General features: G+C 41.2%; 1 protein-coding gene across 2 annotated transcripts in view; it reads left to right on the top strand.

Moving 5' to 3' along the window:
• dnah9 (dynein, axonemal, heavy chain 9) overlaps nt 1-18,793 on the top strand; it is a 147,006-nt gene that overhangs the window by 36,694 nt on the left and 91,519 nt on the right. For both annotated transcript variants that reach the window (XM_031873863.1, XM_031873862.1), the window contains exons 33-39: nt 4,369-4,525; nt 5,512-5,616; nt 14,159-14,316; nt 14,547-14,685; nt 16,358-16,645; nt 18,315-18,525; nt 18,604-18,731. In XM_031873863.1, the coding sequence (XP_031729723.1) occupies nt 4,369-4,525; nt 5,512-5,616; nt 14,159-14,316; nt 14,547-14,685; nt 16,358-16,645; nt 18,315-18,525; nt 18,604-18,731 (1,186 nt within the window). The remainder of the gene's footprint in view (nt 1-4,368; nt 4,526-5,511; nt 5,617-14,158; nt 14,317-14,546; nt 14,686-16,357; nt 16,646-18,314; nt 18,526-18,603; nt 18,732-18,793) is intronic.

Genomic DNA, 18,793 nt, shown 5'->3' with positions numbered 1-18,793 from the left:
GGCTTCCACACAGTGAGAAAATACTACACAGCAGATTTGCTAGTTGTGGTTTGGTCTTTTTTTAGCAGACAAAGTGTAGTTTTCTTGATCCTTGGTCTTGGTTTACCGCTGGCTTAGGTTAACAGCCAGACATGCTAGTGATAGCATCTTATGTTAGATTCCTCCTTTTGGTCTTGTGCTTTAGGTTTAGGAAAGGTAAAACAAAAATACATCATTCTACAAACTCAGTATTTCTGAGTATCTGTCTAACTACAGCCCCACGCACATAATATCATCATGTGGAGGAATCCAACGCTTTACAGGCCTGCTGTGCCTAGTTACGGTTGCTATGTTAAATCTCTGTTTGGGGAAAGGTTCGCTCTTGGAAAGAAGGATATTTAGTATTAAGTCCTGTACAGGCTCATCAAACATGGCAGTTTACATTAAGCCCAATCAAAAATCATTAGAAGTACATTCTCAAAAATCTGTGTTGATGATTTTTTTTTCCTTTAATTGAAAAACTGACTAGAAGATACGAGCTCCTCGCCTAATAATGAGAAATGATAATGTGATGCGTTTTAAGGATCCTCATTTGAATCATTATGTACACCCACCGCAAACACTTTAGAACAAGGCACTTTGTTTGCTCACATGCACATTTTTCTGCAGCATCCCTGATAAAGTTTTAACTCCACAGAGATGAATACCTGCCTCCCAGAGCCCTTTGGCAAACTGCAGCGTTTGACTGTGCGCTCTTTTAGACTGACCAGAATTCCCTTTGAAGCCTGAACAATCAGAAACAATGGGCTTTGATGGCCTGATCAGCGGCCATGTAGCAGGACTTCACCATATGGTGCAGGCCCTCGCTGTGGCTCGCTGCGACTCACACAGTTTGCCACTGGCTTTCATTTCAACAATGGCCCATGGACCAGGGGGGTGGGTGTCAAATCCTTTAATCCAGGACTTGAGAGAACAGCTAAAAGCATGTTTGCTTCATGATATTGTAACACAACTTTCTTTGTAACAGAGCCAGCAACAGAGAAGATGCTGTTAAGTAAAAATTCCCGATGTCACCAAACACCACAGTAGTTGAAAAAAACAACATTGTTCACTAACAAGGCAAGTTTATTTGAAAAAAGTGCTTTTCTTTAGAGATAAAAATGCAATAAAACAAGATAGAAAGGAAACATGAGGCAGTATAAAAAGACACAAAGGTGACTTGAATAGATAAAAAAAACACATCAAAGTTATAAATAATCAATAAGCAAAGCTTTATGAAATATGAGCCCGAAATGTAACTAAATACAAGGCAGAGATTTGTATTTAAAAGAACGGAGAGTTCAGATGACCTGAGAGGTCGGGACAGTTCATAACGTCCTGTAGCAGGAGATTCAAAATGTATTTTTTGCTGATAACCATTTCTTTTAAAAACACTGTAATAAAGGAAGTCGCCCAGTTTACTTCACACTCTCGTCTTCTATCTGGCTTTAGTTATTCCATGCAGGACATTCTCATCCAGCCTCCGAGACGACAGCCATGGACAGCCATGAAGGTTGTTGGCTCTGGTATCCGGATGATACACTGTATACAGATGGGATCATTTGTCTTCTCTGAGCTCCTGTCTCTTGCTTTGCTTTCCAATATTTCGCCCTTCCATACATCATCTATTAACCAGCAGCTCATTAAAATCATTCAAGGCAATATTCATTGTGTTTATTGCCCTGATCAATAACGTCCTGATTGTCTCCATCAGTTCATGTCCATGATGCTGCTGGTTTTTATTGATACTAGATGGGCAGAGTGTTTGTTAGTCTTGACAGGTTCTGCAGGAGAAGCAATCACTGGTGGCGCTAATCAGCCTGCGTGATAATCAAAGCACAGGAGCAGATTTTATTATCATATAATGAGGTTATGTATGAGCCGACACCAAGACATTGTCAGTGCTGGTTATGACAGTGTCAATTCAGGATTTGTCATTTGTACGGTGTGCAGTTTTAGTTATGCTGGCTGTAGAAGCATTTATTGAAAGTCAGTCTGGATCATTTAAAGGGGCAGCTCAGCATCCAGCTGTTCTCAGTTTGTATTGAATTTTAAAACAAGTCCTTTCTGGGAATATATCACTTTGGTTTGAAGAACTGGGATTTCTCACAATAAAATACGTTTGAGTTTAAACACAGAACTGTGCTTAATGAATCACGGATTGGTGTTTGCTCTTCACATATACGGTATATTATATTATGTGGTGGTATTGTAATAGAACAATAATTGGAATGTTTGAAGTGCACTTGTCTTTGAGGGGAGGAAAAAACCAGGTATCTTTGTGTATATGGTGCTAACACACAGGCATGGTAAAAATCCTGCTTTCCTGGATATTTGTGAGAATTACCAGGAGCTCTCAGTTCCTCCATTTCCATCATGCATTTTTACAAAGACAGGTAAGCTAAGGAGTATGCCACCAGACTAATGATTTGTCACTTTCTCTCAAGGGTGAGGATAAGATAGCTTGCCTGGCTTGGTCAAAGTTCAACCCTCCAGGTGTGTCCATATAGCGTCTTTCTATATCACCACTCTAAACGTCATTGTATGATACGTTTGTCCCTTCGCTTTTTATTATTTATTAACATTTTCCACCATTTTGAATTTAGTGAAAAACACATTTTTGCAAACTTCCTACATGTTGAGTCTGATTGCTTCTAAATTTGCTGTAAATCAGTATTGGATCTATATCATAAAATGTTATCGAAACATTTTTAATATCTCATTTCGTTTAGAAGATATGGACCAATGAACTTGATAGGGCGTGGCTTTGTTTTTCAATACTCATAACTTCAAAACCATTTAACCTATAATTGTGAATTTTGTCGCATATGTGCACATCGCATCCTGTTATGTACCCTAACATTTTCATTCCATTGAACCACTAGGGAGCGATACAGTAGTTAGTCCATTTTTGACTTTTTTGTAAATTTTCATCATTTTCAGGTGTACCTTAACAAACTCCTCCCACATAATTCATGTGATGAACTTCAAATTTGGTCAGGATGATGTAAAGCCATTAATGACGAAAAGTTCCTAAAATGGTCTACTGCCATTGAACGACCTTTGTTTTATGTGGCGCCCATTGCCGTGGCAACGCGTCATTTGCCATGAAAAAGGAAGCTCATTTTTTTGTGGCTTAGGATGCTCAACAAGCCTTGGGACTTTGCACAGGTGTCATAGGTGATGAAAATAAATATTTCATATGGCTTTTTGGCTTGACAGTTTCAAATTGCCTTGATATCGCCCCCTACAAATATTGAAAAATGCAGCCCCAGCGCTACGTTTGATCTACATGTATGACATTTGGTAAGCACATGTGGAGACTTAAAAAAAACAATTTAGACCATGCTCTAAAATTAACAGGAAGTCGGTCTTTTTGATTTTTGTGTAAATTTCCCTTGATTTCTAGTTGCTATACTTTAACGAACTCCTCCTAGAGACTTTGTCAGATCCACTTCAAATTTGGTCAGTACAATTTAAAGACCTTTACAATTAAAAGTTACTCAAAGGTTTACATTTGATGGAATGGCGTAGCCTTGGCGGCCATTTTACGTGATTTGCCATTAAACAAGAAGCTGATGTAAGTCCACTGGACTTGCTCAAATCTGTCCCAAACTTGCCATACTTGATAAGAGTCATGGCCTGAGGATGTCTACAAGGCAATTTTCACTCAAAGTCATAGCACCACCTACTGGCAACAGGAAAACAGCGTTATGTGACAAACGGCCTCCGATTTACATGACATTTACATGATGTGGTCTATACTTGATATAGAGCAACATAATGCATGTGTTTGCATGTTATCTAGAGCCACATAGTGGATACAAGAACTGGTGGAATATTTGCACTACATAATTTCCAGCATCACAGAGTCCAGCGGGACAAATACGTTAAACTCCGGGACGCGTTGTCCAATGGTCGAAGACATTCACGGCCGCGTCTGTTGGCATCACGCCAGTACCCCCGGGACGCAGGAAGGTGCGAGGGCCCGTACATCGCTGCTTGCAACTTTAATTTAATGAGGTTCAAATTTTTTGATGTTTTATTTATAGAACAAATCATTTTAGACTCCATGGAAAAGGTCAAACTCCACAGAAAAAAATGTCAGTGCCAGGAACTGCACTTCTCTCTGTGAGGAGACAACGATAACCCCTGAGCTAACTTGTTGCCATAGATGCGTAAATTATAACTGAAATGTGCCACTGTGAATGAATAAAAGTGGTATTTTGCCATTCTTTATAGATGAAAGAGCATACGGTTGAATCAGTCAAAATCATTGTCTTTCATTGCTACCTGTCAGGTTCCATTCCTCATCAGTGATGCATGTGTGTATATCTCCACTATATTTAGATGCTACATCACCTTGACTCAGTCCCTTCACCTGACCATGAGTGGAGCTCCGGCAGGGCCTGCAGGCACAGGGAAGACTGAGACTACCAAAGACTTAGGTAGAGCCCTTGGGGTCATGGTCTATGTATTTAACTGCTCTGAGCAGATGGACTACAAGGTGAGTAAGCACGCATGGGTATCTGCCTGTTCACGTAGCTAATGTGCATAGGCAGCCTCCCATATTATGCATGTTTCTTTTCATCTTCGCCTTTGTCAGCAAAATGGTATGCATTTGTCATTAAAGTTGTCAACCCACCTTAATGCCCTTCTCTTTTCCTCTTTCATATTTTTTTCTTTTCATCTTTTGTTTCACTGCTTCCTTCTTGAAGGTAGAGCTGATTAGATAAACCCTGATTGTTTTTTCTTAATTACACTTTGTCAAAATGCCCTCTCTGTACCCAGCCACCACCTTGCTTTATTATGCCATTTTGTATACACTTACACGCATACTTTCTGCATCGTGAGTGCTCAGGGGAGACATAAACATAATCTTGTGATCCGACTCACTCCGGCTTCCCCCAGACAGGCAGCATCATTACAGTATAGCGGCGTGCAGCACCCCCGGCTATACACACTGCAGAAAGGTGGCAGAGAGAAGTGCTAATATACTCCAGGAGGAACACAGGCACTAGAAGCTGGCTTCAGAGCCCCACACTGTTACTCATATTCAGTTATGTATACACACACACACAAGCTGAATCAATCCACCATTCAGCTCCGGTTTGCGTCAGAGAAGGTTTCCTCGGCCCTGTAATTGGACAGAGAAGTCATCCTGGTCCAGCTGTTCACCTGCTCTCAAGTTGATGTTGGGAAAACTAAAATTGATAACATTTTAGCCTTTCTCTTTCTGCCTGTTTTATTAGTATGAGGCCTTGTGTATGTATCATTCTGTTGTTGTACGTTTACCTTCAGCCTGCTGTGGTGCTGCACTCTGCTAACTTCAATGGAGGTTTTTCCATATATTTTCTGTGTAATTGTCTGTTTCACCACATGCCTTATCAGTCAGTCAGACCGGGTGTCCACCTGTGAGCCAGCCTGACTGCCTGCCTGCCTGTCCTGCAGTGACCATCTGAAAATTTGTCTCTCCCTGTCTCCGTCCACAAGTCCTGTGGGAACATCTACAAAGGCCTGGCGCAGACGGGGGCATGGGGCTGCTTTGACGAATTTAACAGGATCTCAGTGGAGGTGTTGTCTGTGGTGGCTGTACAGGTAAGAACAAGTCCAGTTCCTCTGCCTCAGGTACTCCACAAATCCCATTCAGGTCGAGACGTCATTGTGAACGCAACTTGTGTGTATTTTAACCCCAGGTGATGGAGCTAAATGTGTGAGCTGTCATCTTATTTACAAAGTGGTCTATCCAAATCAAGTTGTGGTCAAAACAACACCTTGAAAACAGCTCTGCAAAAGTAAATAGTCTCTTTATCACCGATTGCAAGCGTAAATTGCTTCAGCTATAAGACTAATCCACCCAGGCTGGCACCTTTGCACCCAAGAGCTTCTTCATAATTGAATTCTTCTCTGATCTGATTTGAGAGTGAAGGATGGAAAACCGCCTCCTTTGCTCACATCTTTCAACACTAATAGCAGCAACTCTGAATGGACAAACTCTAAATTCTCAAAGGACGTGCTACGATAATATGGTGAGTTAGTATTTGCTCAGTGCTCGTACAATCTTTATTTACACATGTACAAATAGCACATTTGTAATTTTGAGGTTTTTCTTTTTCAAATCAATCATCTTTGTGAACTAACCAGTGACGTCAGTTTGACTTTTGTCAAGTTCTTATTTTTTCCATAATAGAGTTTTTTTTGTCCACTCCATATGAATATGCATTGAAGATAGATTTTCAATGAAACATTTTAGATTTTGAAAATACACCTGCATCCAGAGAACAGTCAACAGTTTACCTTAATAACAATTATCAATACTGATTTCAGAGCCATGATCTGAACGTTTAACAGCTACTGGATATTGTGTGTCAACTCAATACTCTGTCATTATCAATGCTACTAATAATGAAGATATTTGACTGGGGAATATCACGACATAGATCATTTCAGGTCTTGAGAACGATATACATCCGGATATAGCATTTTTTTTTCTGCTAATTCAATATATATATTACTACGTACTCCGGATTAAGCTACGAACACAAAGCTAAAAGCTAGAAGCTATCAGAAAGCAAGAGAATTCGACACAGATTCCAGAGATATCTTCAGAATTTCTCTCCGTGAAACCATTACAGAGATACAGCCAACAAGCACTCGAAGAACACACCGCTCCACCGCAAAAAATCATAAATGCTTCATACCTTGAGCTGATTTTCTTGAAGAGAACAGATAAATCCCCGCTTATTTCGATTCAAATACGTGTTTGACGTATATCCTGTGTGTTTCTGAACTGTTTCCTGAAGAAAGGGGGGTCAACCAAGCATGGGGGACCGGGGGGAAGGGATTTCACTTCCAGGGTGTCGTTTTTTATGCTCGGCGAGGCACGCCGCAGTTTTGAGTTTTACTGGCTAACGATTCTGTCAATCAAGCCCACGTTACCCCCACTCATTTCTATGGACTATGACGCGTCGAAGGAGGGCTCATTCACTCAAATCGACCAATCATAGCCTGAGATAGCCCCACATACACACAGGAAATCTGCAGTCAGACGAGGATGGATCCATGGTTCACAGACTCGGAGAGGATTCAGGCTCTTAAAATGATGGCAAACTGCTGTATCTGGATAGATTGAACACTGATAGTGATAAAGCAAGTGAAATATATAGTATAAAATTACAATGGAACAGCTGGAATAATGGATAATTTTGCATTAACCTCGCTGACCTCTCTGTACTAAAACCTCTCTAACTTTTTTCTGCTTCACTTTATCAAAGTCAGAATTTGCACAGAGACTGTTCACATGTGCTATGATTTGGGAGATGTTTTAGGGTAACCACTGCCTCATTTCAAGAAATAATAACAATAAAAGTGCTTTTTTTTCAGGCGACCCTGAAACTTTTCAATTTGAGCTGTGTGCCATCTTCATTTACTCTTAACCAGTAACATACACTGATATTTACACATCTGAACAAATCTCACAAGTGTTACCTGTATTAGAACATCAAAATTATTAAAATAGACCTTGTAGTTAGAGAAAGACACTCTTTTTAGTATGGGTATGCAATTTTCGAGCAGAGGCCTAAAAATAGGCCTAGGGCTCTACAGGTTAAATCATTACCTGACTCTTTTTTTTTTTTTACATCTAGGAGCTCTTTGGCTGAACTGAATTGATCATTATGGCTTTGCCTCCCATTCTCCTCTATCTTCACGTCACATAAAGTTGACTTATTCTCTACAAACTGAAAGGTGTATACTCTGAGTGACCTACAGCCCTTTGATTACAGGACTCAGCCATATCCTGTGTTTCTGCTGATGCTAGCTTTTTTGCTTATTTTGCATTCTGTTATCAGAGATCAAACAGATCCTCTCCCTGTGGTCTCATAAGTCTCTCTGGTGTATTCAAATATTGAATGCCGCTGCCCCAGTCACTGTCTTCATGCATGTGCAATACTGTCATTGCAAAATGCATAACGTTGATGAAGACGCTGATCATGATCATAATGATGATGGAGATGGAGCTCCTCAAAGGATCATTATTCATTGCTAGACTAAACACTCACTTCTCTGCCCTTCCTTCCTTCTCTCTTAAGCAGCGATGAAAGTCTTCTTCCATAATCTCTGGAAGCCAATGATACTTAGAAGAATGAATAGGTGTTGCATGGCGTAATGAATAATAAATCACGGTGGCTTATACGTGAAGAAGTAGACCTTGAGAACAAAGGAGCGTCAAACTCCCGCTGTGACAGCTGGCAGCCAGTGCTCAGCTTCCTTCTGAGGAGCCAACGCCGAGCCATCTCTCACCATAGCACACACACCCAATGCATCCTCTTAAAGTGGGAGCAAGCATCGCTTGGCGACATACTCTGCTAACACAGGTGGCGGGACCAGTTCTACATTAGATAAAGCAGGGACAAACAGAAGGCCGCCAGACATAACAACATGGAGATAAATTGGTGAGGTTCTGCCTCTGTTACAGCCAACTCAAGCCTGGAATGTGAACATATTGAAGCTGCTGGGTTCAGGCTGTATATTCAAAGAGACAGCAAATAGTGGAGCCAGACCCCACTGGATCACTCCTTTTAGAACACTGTCTGTTCTTGAACTTTTTAAAAATTATTTTGGCCTTTTCCCCTGAAGGATAACAGAGGATGGCCACTGTCGTTTCACATAAAAAACAAGCCCCACTGATGTTCTCATGAAAACTTTTTGTGTGTGCTGCAGCTGCACTGTTTTTTTTTTGCATTTTCCCTCTGCTTTTCTCTTCCTGTTGTGTTAGTATGACTGAGTGATCTGTAGCCGAGTACTCATCCACGAAGAGATGTTCCTCTTTCCAGCTGTCGACTCGCTACACTCTTTTACCACATGCATGTGAAATTCATAAAGCCTCTTACAGGCTGGGATTCAGAGTTTTAGGCCAAGACACACACAAAGTTCTTTTCTGATATCTCATTCAATCATAATGCAGACAAGTGCAGCCAGTAAACCCTGGCATGTTCACATTATTGATGAAATTGTGTCCCTGAAAAAAAGGTGCACAGTGCATACCAATGAGACAGGCTGTTACACATTGACTGTGGTGTGTGCTTAGTGATGTTGTTGAAATGCTAATGAGTAAAACAAGACTTTCTCAGGAGTGAGGGTTGCACTAGTTGGAAGCGTCTTTTCGGACGACCTCTTGGTCCCTCTAGTCCCCTTTAAAGGGGGGGGCGACAGAGTACACACGTGTACAATTCACTTTTGCGAAACGAATAAAATGATATTTTATGACATATCATATACCTATGTAACAAAGAGATTCTGGGCGAAACAACCATGGGAGCCATTTTACACACTGCAAAACACAATTATACAAAAACTAATATCATATCTAGAAGATATCTATAAGATTTATCACAATACCACGTTTTTTTGGCCAAAAATCTGCATACTATGCTCTTTGTTTGGGTCTCTCATGACAAAGCCGGCAGCGGTCATGGCGGATTTACATATGCAGTAGGGGAGTGATTCGACCCCGTGTCGACTGGACATGTCCAAATTACTCTCTTTCAAACCGTTCAAAAGTTATATAAGCAACACCAAACAACAACCCACCGCTCCCCAGAAAAAAAATTTAACCGCCACGTAGCTTTTGCGGATTTTCGTGACGAAAAACGCAGCTAATCCATTGAAATATGCGGCAGCTGTAAAGCCCGTTTCCTGAACTGTGACTGTGAAGCGAAATGGCGGCTCTGAGAGAATGAATGAGAGAATGCCAAGCATTCAGTCAGCTGGAGACATGGGGGTTGTGCCAAGCATATCGAGATTTTCAGTGAGTAAACAGACCTGCAGCTTCTCAAACACCCTTGCATGGCTTTCGTTGGACTCTCCCGCATGCAACAAGGTGTCACATGATTAAATCGGCCAATCACAGGCCTTACAAAGGCTTACATAGACACAGGCACTCAGGAATTTATTTTATGGATGACAGATATGACAGCTCAAAATTGCTCCAAATTGCTCCAAATGATGCCAAACTGCTTTATTAGGATTATTGAACACTCTTAGTGATAAGACAAGTGAATATATAGTTAATATTTAGTTATATAGTATATAAAATTAGAATACAGCAGCGCAACTGCTGGTTCCAAAAATGAGAATTCTGCTTGACTTTGCTTGGTTTATGCTGGCCTGCTTCACTCAATCGAAGTGAAATCTGTTTTAGAGACTGTAAAACATGTTGTGCTATGACTGTGGCTATGCCATTGACATTTTTAGGTATTATTTCAAGTAATATTTTCAACACAAGTGCTTTTTTTTCAGGCGAACCTGAAACTTTTTCAATTTGAGCTGTGCCATATGTGTATATCAGTGGTGGGCCGTCAGGGCCTTCAAGGCCTTCTCTGCTGGCCTAAACAGAATCACAAAGTTATAGCTATTTTATAATTTAATAATTGTTCTTAAATACACTACATGTATTATAATTTCTAAAAATATTTTTCCCATTATCTTATTTTCTCAATGCACAGCTACTGTCTTCCTCAGTTGCTCTGCTTCCAGTGCAGCTTGTTTTAAGTAGAGCTTTTATCCAATCAGATTTCACCTCTGTGTCTCTAGGTAAGAAGAGAGGCCCGAGGCCTGCAGACTCACAAGTGAATCCCTTTGCAGTTGAAGTGAATGGAGACGATATTGTTGATTGTCATAGTCTTCAACCAATCAGATCTTTAGTTTGGCATGTTGGGCGTATTCTTTGACGTGCCAGAGCCTGCTAGCTGGCCTACAAGTACGTGATTGGTCAGTGGGCTAGCCTGACATGTTGGGCGGTGACAATCCCAATATCTGCTGCCTCTGCCGAGCGGACATTTTCAGCCCTCAAACGCATTAAAACGTGTTCAAGAAATACAACTGGGGAGGTTCAACTGTCTTCACTTGCGTCCATGAATCGAGAAGGACTTCTTACTGGAACTAAAACGCACGGATGTACTGAACAACCGTGAGATTAAACTCTTTATTAACAAAGAAAGGAGGATGCATTTTGTCTTTAAATAGTGAACAGCAGCTCTGGTAAGTTAAATGCGTTTGTTTTTACATCTGCAGTAGCTTTAATATGCTTGTTTATATATTATTATTTGTACAACTTGTTTTTAATGAAGATTTTTGTTTGGTTTAATATGTGATGGGAACCCTTGTTACGTCCAATGTTGCTCTGGGGACATATTTATTTGGTGCCAGTGTTGGCAACTTGGCGACTTTCTCGCTAAATCTGATGACTTTCAAAACCCTCATGGAGACTTTTTTGTCAAAAGCTACTAGTGACAAATCTAGCGACTTGTTCTGGTGTTATTGGAGAATTTTCTGGTGTTTTGACGTTAAAGCACGTACGTTCTGCACTGTCGTGAATGAGCAGCGGGTGCTGCCATGAGCCCCTCCGCCGCCGCCCACAGAAGCCTCGCGCTACAGTCCCAGCTGCAGTCAGAGCAGAGAGGAGACGCACTCTCGGCAGATAGTGTATCTACAGGTGTTGGCTTCATTTTTACACAAAACAAATAATAACCGTAGCTGTGTTTCAGCTGAAGGACAGCAGTGAAGGCCCAGGTATAAAATGCACGGCCCGCCACTGGTGTATCTGTTATTAGCCAGTAACATATACACAATATTTACACATCTCAGCACATCTCACAAGTGTTACCTGTATTATACCATCAAAATTATTAAAATAGTCCTTGTAGTTTCAGATTTACAGTCTTTTAAGTATGGGTATGCAATTTTTGAGCAGAGGCCTAAAAATAGGGCTAGGGTTAAAGAGGTAATAGTAACTGGGACTGATGTTTTGTAACTTTTGTGATGCGGTGACAAGACAGTGCCACTTTTAGCCATGGTAGTGGTGCAGCTCTAGGGACGACCATGTTGGTAGGTTCAATGACTGCTCCAGAGTGAAATACTAAAACAAATATTGAATAGATCGCCATGAAACTGTATATTTACATTCATGGTCTCCAGAGGATTAATCTTGATGACTTGATGATCATCTGACTTGTTCTTCAGTGCCATTAACAGTTCAGATTTTTAACTTATCGTGTGAAATAGCTCTACAGCTACTTGTGCAGACATTTATGGTCCCCCCAGGATGAATTGTACTGACTTTGGTTGTCCCTTTAAGGGCAACTCCACGGATTTTGCACATCAAAGTGTGTTTCCAGGTGTTGGGGAGTACGACGGCATATGTAAACATTTTTATAAATCCTTAAGTGTCTCCAAAGGGATAAATTGCCTCAAGGGATGCCACTTGGGTCTGCATAGGTTGGGTTTGAAGACTGCGAGTTACAGATTTAAAATCCTTAGGTGTGGAGTCAGAGAACTAACCTATGCATTTCTACTGCTGGCATGCTAGCATCAAACTGTACCCACACGGGCTTTTTAGCAGAAAGCCTTGAGGGCAAACTTCTCCCTTGTGCCTACACTACACTACAAGCTACACTAGCCGCTACTAGCATAACACATCTGCACCTCAGACCAAACAGATGGTGGTTTAGTAGCAGTGTTGGTAATGTAGGCGGCGGGTTTAAACGAGAAAGAAGAATGTGTAGAATCAAGAGAACACTATCCTTGTTTCTACTGCGTCGATTTGAACCTTTATTTTTTTTAAACAAAATGTCCATAGACAGTCCAACATTGTTATCAAAGTACTTTAACTTTTCTTATCTTTTAACTTGTCCTCTACCATCATTAGTTGTTTTATTTATGACCAAATAGCTACAAACCTAATGACATTCCTCATCAGCCTCAGCTGTACTTAGTGCTAACGTTAGTAAAAAAATGTTAGCATGCTAATGCTAAATTATTATGGTAGGCATGGTAAAAATCAGTGGCGGACCGTGCATCTTATACCTGGGCCTTCTGTGCTGTCCTACAGTTATTTGTTTCTATTGGTCTAATAATACACGTATTCGTATTAAACCGTTCGGTACGAGGCTTACTAGCCGAACAATACGTTTGAATAATACTAGTGCATTTGGAAAATGCAGAAGCTTAAATTGTGGGAAATATAATGTTTTCGGTGGACTGCACTCACGTAACAGACAACGGGATGTGTGACCTTTTGAACCCAGAACAATAACAAAAAGCAGCTGAGGCCCCGCATGTGTTCAGGGAGGCTAAGCTAACTAGCTTAGCAGTTAGCTGTTCCCTACTGATTCAAACAGAGAATCAAATGTCCGAAATAACCCCACGATGACGGAATGCTTCGTCATTAACGGACAAGTCAGAATCAATGTAATTAACACAATGACAAGAACCAGTCACATAAAATGTCAAGCATGACAAATCAATCCAGCAACACTGCAGTGCTAGAGCGCGAGCCATTCATATTATTTATAAAAACGAGCGATAGACAAATGAACAGTTACCGCAGATGTAAAAAAACCGAATGCTGTCGAAATGATGTACTGAGATTAAACTCTTTGTCAAAGAGTTTAATCTCAGTACATCATTGCGGTTCCAGTAAGAAGTCCTAATCATTCGTGGCCGGCTCGACCAGTGACAGCCGGCCGGCGCGATCGCCAACAGTCGGCGTGAAAAGATCTGATTGGTTGAAGACTATGACAATCAACAATAACGTCCCCATTCACTTAAACCTCAAAGTCTACCTAGAGGACCTCGGGCCCCTCTCCTTGCATAGAGAAATAGGGGCTGAATCTGATTGGATAAAAACTCTCTTTAAAACAAGCTGTGCTGGAAGCAGCGCTCCAGGCTGGAAGCAGAGCAACAAAGGAAGACAGGAGCTGTGCAATGAGAAAATAAGCTAATGGGAAAAAATTATAAAACATGTAGTGTATTTGTGAAAAATTATAAAATTATAAAATAACTATAACTTTGTGATTCTGTTTAGGCCAGCAGAGAAGGCTTAGCTGGCCCTGACGGCCCACCACTGGTAAAAATAGATGGTAAACTTAATCTTAGCATGTTAGTGTTGTTGCTGTGAGCATGTGAGCATTTAGATCAAAGCACAGCTATGCTATGCAAGTGCAGCCTCAGCATGGCTGTTTAACAAACAATTTAACAAACAGCTTTTTGATCTGCGGTGTTATTGTGGGTTGGTACCAAAAAAGTATTAAGATCGGATACCATTTCATTGTACCCTGTATTTTGTTCTCTGTACATGCAGGTTAAAAGCATCCAGGACGCCATTCAAGATAAGAAGCAGAGGTTTAACTTCTTGGGAGAGGAAGTGAATCTTTGCCCCTCTGTTGGCATCTTCATCACGATGAATCCAGGCTACGCTGGCAGGACTGAGCTTCCTGAGAACCTCAAGGCTCTGTTCAGGTAGGTCAAGGGACCATCAGAAGTCACACTGCTATAATTCAATATATCATGCTTTATTCCTCAAATATTTGATCCAGAGTAGTTACACTCTGAAAAGGTTGAACTACCTTATGGGAAGATGGCTGAAAACATTGTCGGAATAAAGAGCAGATGACAAAACATTTATTGATCTAGGATAGTTATTATGAACTACAAATGAGCTCCTTTGAGTGCTGTCCATTTTTCCAAAGACCATGTGCCATGGTGGTGCCAGACTTCGAGCTGATCTGTGAAATCATGCTGGTGGCTGAGGGCTTTCTAAATGCCCGGATCCTGGCGAGAAAGTTTATCACCCTCTACACGCTGTGTAAAGAGCTGTTGTCCAAACAGGTAATATCTGCTGTCTTCAATGTTACACATATGATATGGTTAGAAAAAGCCGTGAAAGCTGTGTTGTTTTTCAATTTTGTAAAAAACAAACATTTTGTAAAGAAAGAGTCAGCGACACCACACAAGAGCTTTTTGACTGAGCTGAAATAAAGTGCTACATACACATGAATAAGGCGCCAAAGGGCTTTGGATGTTAATTCATCTCAAATTTTCTTTAAATCTATTTTTAGTCAGGTTCTGTTTTACATGTCATGCCATTATTTTAATCATTTAAAAAGCAATTAAATGACTCACAGTGCTGACTAATAGTGGAGCTCCTTGACTTAGGTAAGCGATTTTATGAGCCCTCAGTTCTGGATGAATTTCCCATGACCACAGACCCATTTAACTGTCAAGCACACTTCTACCATTATATGTCGGTTTTATGAAGCTGTAGATAGTTCTTCTGACATTTTTAAATATCACAGTTATTACACATTTTGGCTGCTCCAAAGTTGTTTCATTGCAGGTTGTCCAGCATTAGCAACTTAGTGTTTATGACATCAAATGATAATGAACAGACTGCTTCTCTAAGCTATATTCACAAGCGTGGAAGTTGCAAATCAATCGAAAGTACAGATTCAGGTAACTACTTTCTTGAGTTGAACAAGTGGTTCATAATTGTGGATTTAATATTACATAAGCTGGTCCTGTGCAGCACTACTAGGCTGTATACATCAGAGCATGCTGGGAGAGTACAGTGAAAATATGCTGAACTGATGCTCAAATATGAGTATGTGACCTCTAGGTTCATGGCAGTGATATGTTGTGGCAGAGACATCCGATCTACAGAGCCTCTGAACAGGACATACACTCTGACAGTCCCGATACAAGTAATATCTTATGAGGAATAACTTCATGTTAAATAGTTAGCTACTTATAGAAATAGCTATATTTTGTACATGATAGACAGATAGATACATGGAAAGATATCTCCGTCCATCCATCCATCTATCCGTCCGTCCATCAATCTATCTATCCGTCCGTCCATCAATCCATCTATCCGTCCGTCCATCCATCCATTCATCCGTCTGTCTGTCCATCCATCCATCCGTTCATCCATCCATCTGTCCGTCCATCCATCCGTCCATCCATCCATTCGTTCGTATGTATGTCCATATATCCATCCATATATCCATCCATCTATCCATCCATCCAGCCATCCATTTATCTCCCATCCAAGAATCTAGAGTAGATTATGTTTACTGTAAAATCACTAAATCCTGCCAATAAGCCCCTCCGTCTAGACATAGAATGAAAAACATATATGAAAAATATTATACAGGACTTAAACTCATTAAGTCAGTTAGTTCTCCGATCATTTATCAGGGTGTGTTTGTGTGTGTATGTATGTGTGTTATTTGTAAACTCTGATTCCTGGAAAGCAATTGGTTGGGACGCAAAGATTCTCAGTCCCACAGAGTAAGAGTCCACACCTATGCCAGCAGCTCTCTGAGGCTATACATAGCTACAGCTTTGAGCTACAGGCTAACATCACTGCTAATAGCTCATAATAACAATGCTAACATGCTAATGAAATGAGATACTAAAATGCCATAGATGCACGCACTGCTGTAAAAGAAGAAGCCTGTGTATTTTCCTCTGCTCACAGTCTCTCTGGTCTTTCCCAAAGGACCACTATGACTGGGGCCTCCGAGCCATCAAGTCAGTCCTGGTGGTGGCCGGCTCTCTGAAGAGAGGAGACCCTGGCCGAGCAGAAGACCAGGTGCTGATGCGAGCTTTGAGAGACTTCAACATTCCCAAGATTGTGACGGATGACATGCCTGTGTTCATGGGGCTGATAGGAGACCTGTTTCCTGCTCTGGACGTCCCTAGGAAGAGAGACCTGGACTTTGAGAAGCATGTTAAGGAGTCCATTTTGGACTTGAAGTTACAGGCTGAGGACAATTTTGTCCTCAAGGTAAGATAAACATGAATCCTCGATCGCCTCCTGATATGCTTGTCTGCTGCAGTTTATCGGATTCACAAGTGTTGCCAAGGACGAAGCAAACGCAATCACACGTTGTCTGTGAGGCAGAAGCTAAGTCCCCAAATGGGGTTTCATCTTTAACCATGGAGACAGATATTACAGTTGTAGCACTTTCATTTAGATTTATCGTAGTTCTTTCCAAAAGCTATTTACCTCACGTCATAATGTTCCGCTGGGAAATACATATTAGTGTCAAACAAGTCTGCAGGATCTGGATGAATTGGGCAAATATAGCAGAAAGCCAACGGTTGGCTGCGATGAGAGTTCAGGTGCCCAAGCTGCTGACCTAATTCAAGTCATTATATACGTACAGATACACACACACATGCACAATAGAAGGCGTTACATGTCAGAGACAGATGAACGCAGGACCAGGGGAAATAAGTGCAATCTGCCTCAGGTCAAATAGACACGGGAACCACATAATAACAGTCCATCAATGGAGGCTGGTGCTGCACCATGCCACTTAACCCTGACATTGTGAGAGACAGAAATAAACAAAGAGGAGGAGAAACATTGCGAGCGAGAGAGTGAGAATGGCGGAGCGGTCAATAACAACCATCCACCCCCAGAGTCTGAACTTTTACTGTCTTTGTTTGTGCGGCCAACCTTTTGATTTCAGACAACAAGGGGGGAGCAGGGGAGGTGTGAGAGACTGCATACCTGAAGCCTTTAGCCTGTGCTAGCATTAGTCCTCCCCACATCAAAGCAGTAATCAGCCGGGGCCTTTGAGAGTGTAAAGCCGCCTGGGCTCTTGCTGAATGGATGAGTAGTAGGAACCCCAAGGAGCCCGGTCGATGGCATTGATTGAGCTCGCCATCTGAATGTTTGAGTGGAAATCACTCTTTCTCGCTTTTTCTGTCTGTTACACAGTCTGTAATGTCACCTAGCATACATGGATTGTCAGAAAATGTCAAGTAAAAAGTGTGAGTGTGTTAATTTGACTTTTGAGGGATTACCTCGACAACCCCAAACTAGCGCAAATGAAGGGGAGAAATACATCATTCATGATGGAGGAAATGTGGTGTAAGAAATTATATTGTTGATTATGGGGTCAGATCAGTCTCAATAATTGCAAATGCACACAGAAAGATTCACAAATGCGCACAGAACAATTCACAAATATATTCGATTTACAACTGCACGCAGAACGATTCACAAATACATTCCAATGCATACATAAATAAATTACGATTTATATAAATGTAAAAAAAAATCACAAATATATTTCTGCATTTGTATGTATTTCTGTGTGGATTTTTTATATTTGTTTGTGGATTTGTATGCATTTATTTGTGGATCGCTACACATTGAATGATGAGGGTGCAGATATCTGTCCCTCCAGAAGACCACTGCTGTCATTTATTGTAGCCTGTGAAAAGTGTACGAAGCTGCAGTGGTGCGTTGCAGTGTATCAAACTTGTCAATCTGCATCGCTTTATATTCATCATAAACCACAGCATTGAGAAAGACATGCAGTAGTATTCCAGTGTAGTGACCCATGAAAAGGGTCAGTGTTCACATGCATACCATGTCATCATTGCCCTTTACCTTGTGTAAATAAAGCATATTATATTTTCATTCTGTATGTGTGTGTTAGGTGGTGCAGCTGGAGGAGCTGCTGGCGGTGCGTCACTCTGTGTTTGTGATCGGGAACGCAGGCACGGGAAAGAGTCAAGTGATGAGGTCACTCCAACGGACCTATCAGAACAAGAAGCGCAGACCTGTGTGGGCGGACCTTAATCCAAAGGCAGTGTCCAATGACGAGCTTTTTGGCATCATCAACCCGGCAACCAGAGAGTGGAAAGATGGTGATAACAGAATCCTGCAAAATGTTTGATCACTTCTGACCTGAGTCAATTATGTGAAAATGTGAATTCTTCATTCAGGCCTGTTCTCCAACATAATGCGTGAGCTGGCCAATGTCAGTCACAACGGACCTAAGTGGATTGTTTTGGATGGAGACATTGACCCAATGTGGATTGAGTCACTCAACACAGTCATGGATGACAACAAGGTGTGAGAGAGTTGATTATGTGTGTGTGTGTGTGTGTGTGTGTGTGTGTGTGTGTGTGTGTG

This window comes from Anarrhichthys ocellatus, unplaced genomic scaffold (genome assembly GCF_004355925.1).
Source record: "Anarrhichthys ocellatus isolate YVR2014 unplaced genomic scaffold, GSC_Weel_1.0 scaffold76, whole genome shotgun sequence".
Classification (NCBI taxonomy): Eukaryota; Metazoa; Chordata; class Actinopteri; order Perciformes; family Anarhichadidae; genus Anarrhichthys; species Anarrhichthys ocellatus.
Note: the sequence above shows the minus strand (reverse complement) of the source record. Positions and strands in the feature narration are given on the sequence as shown.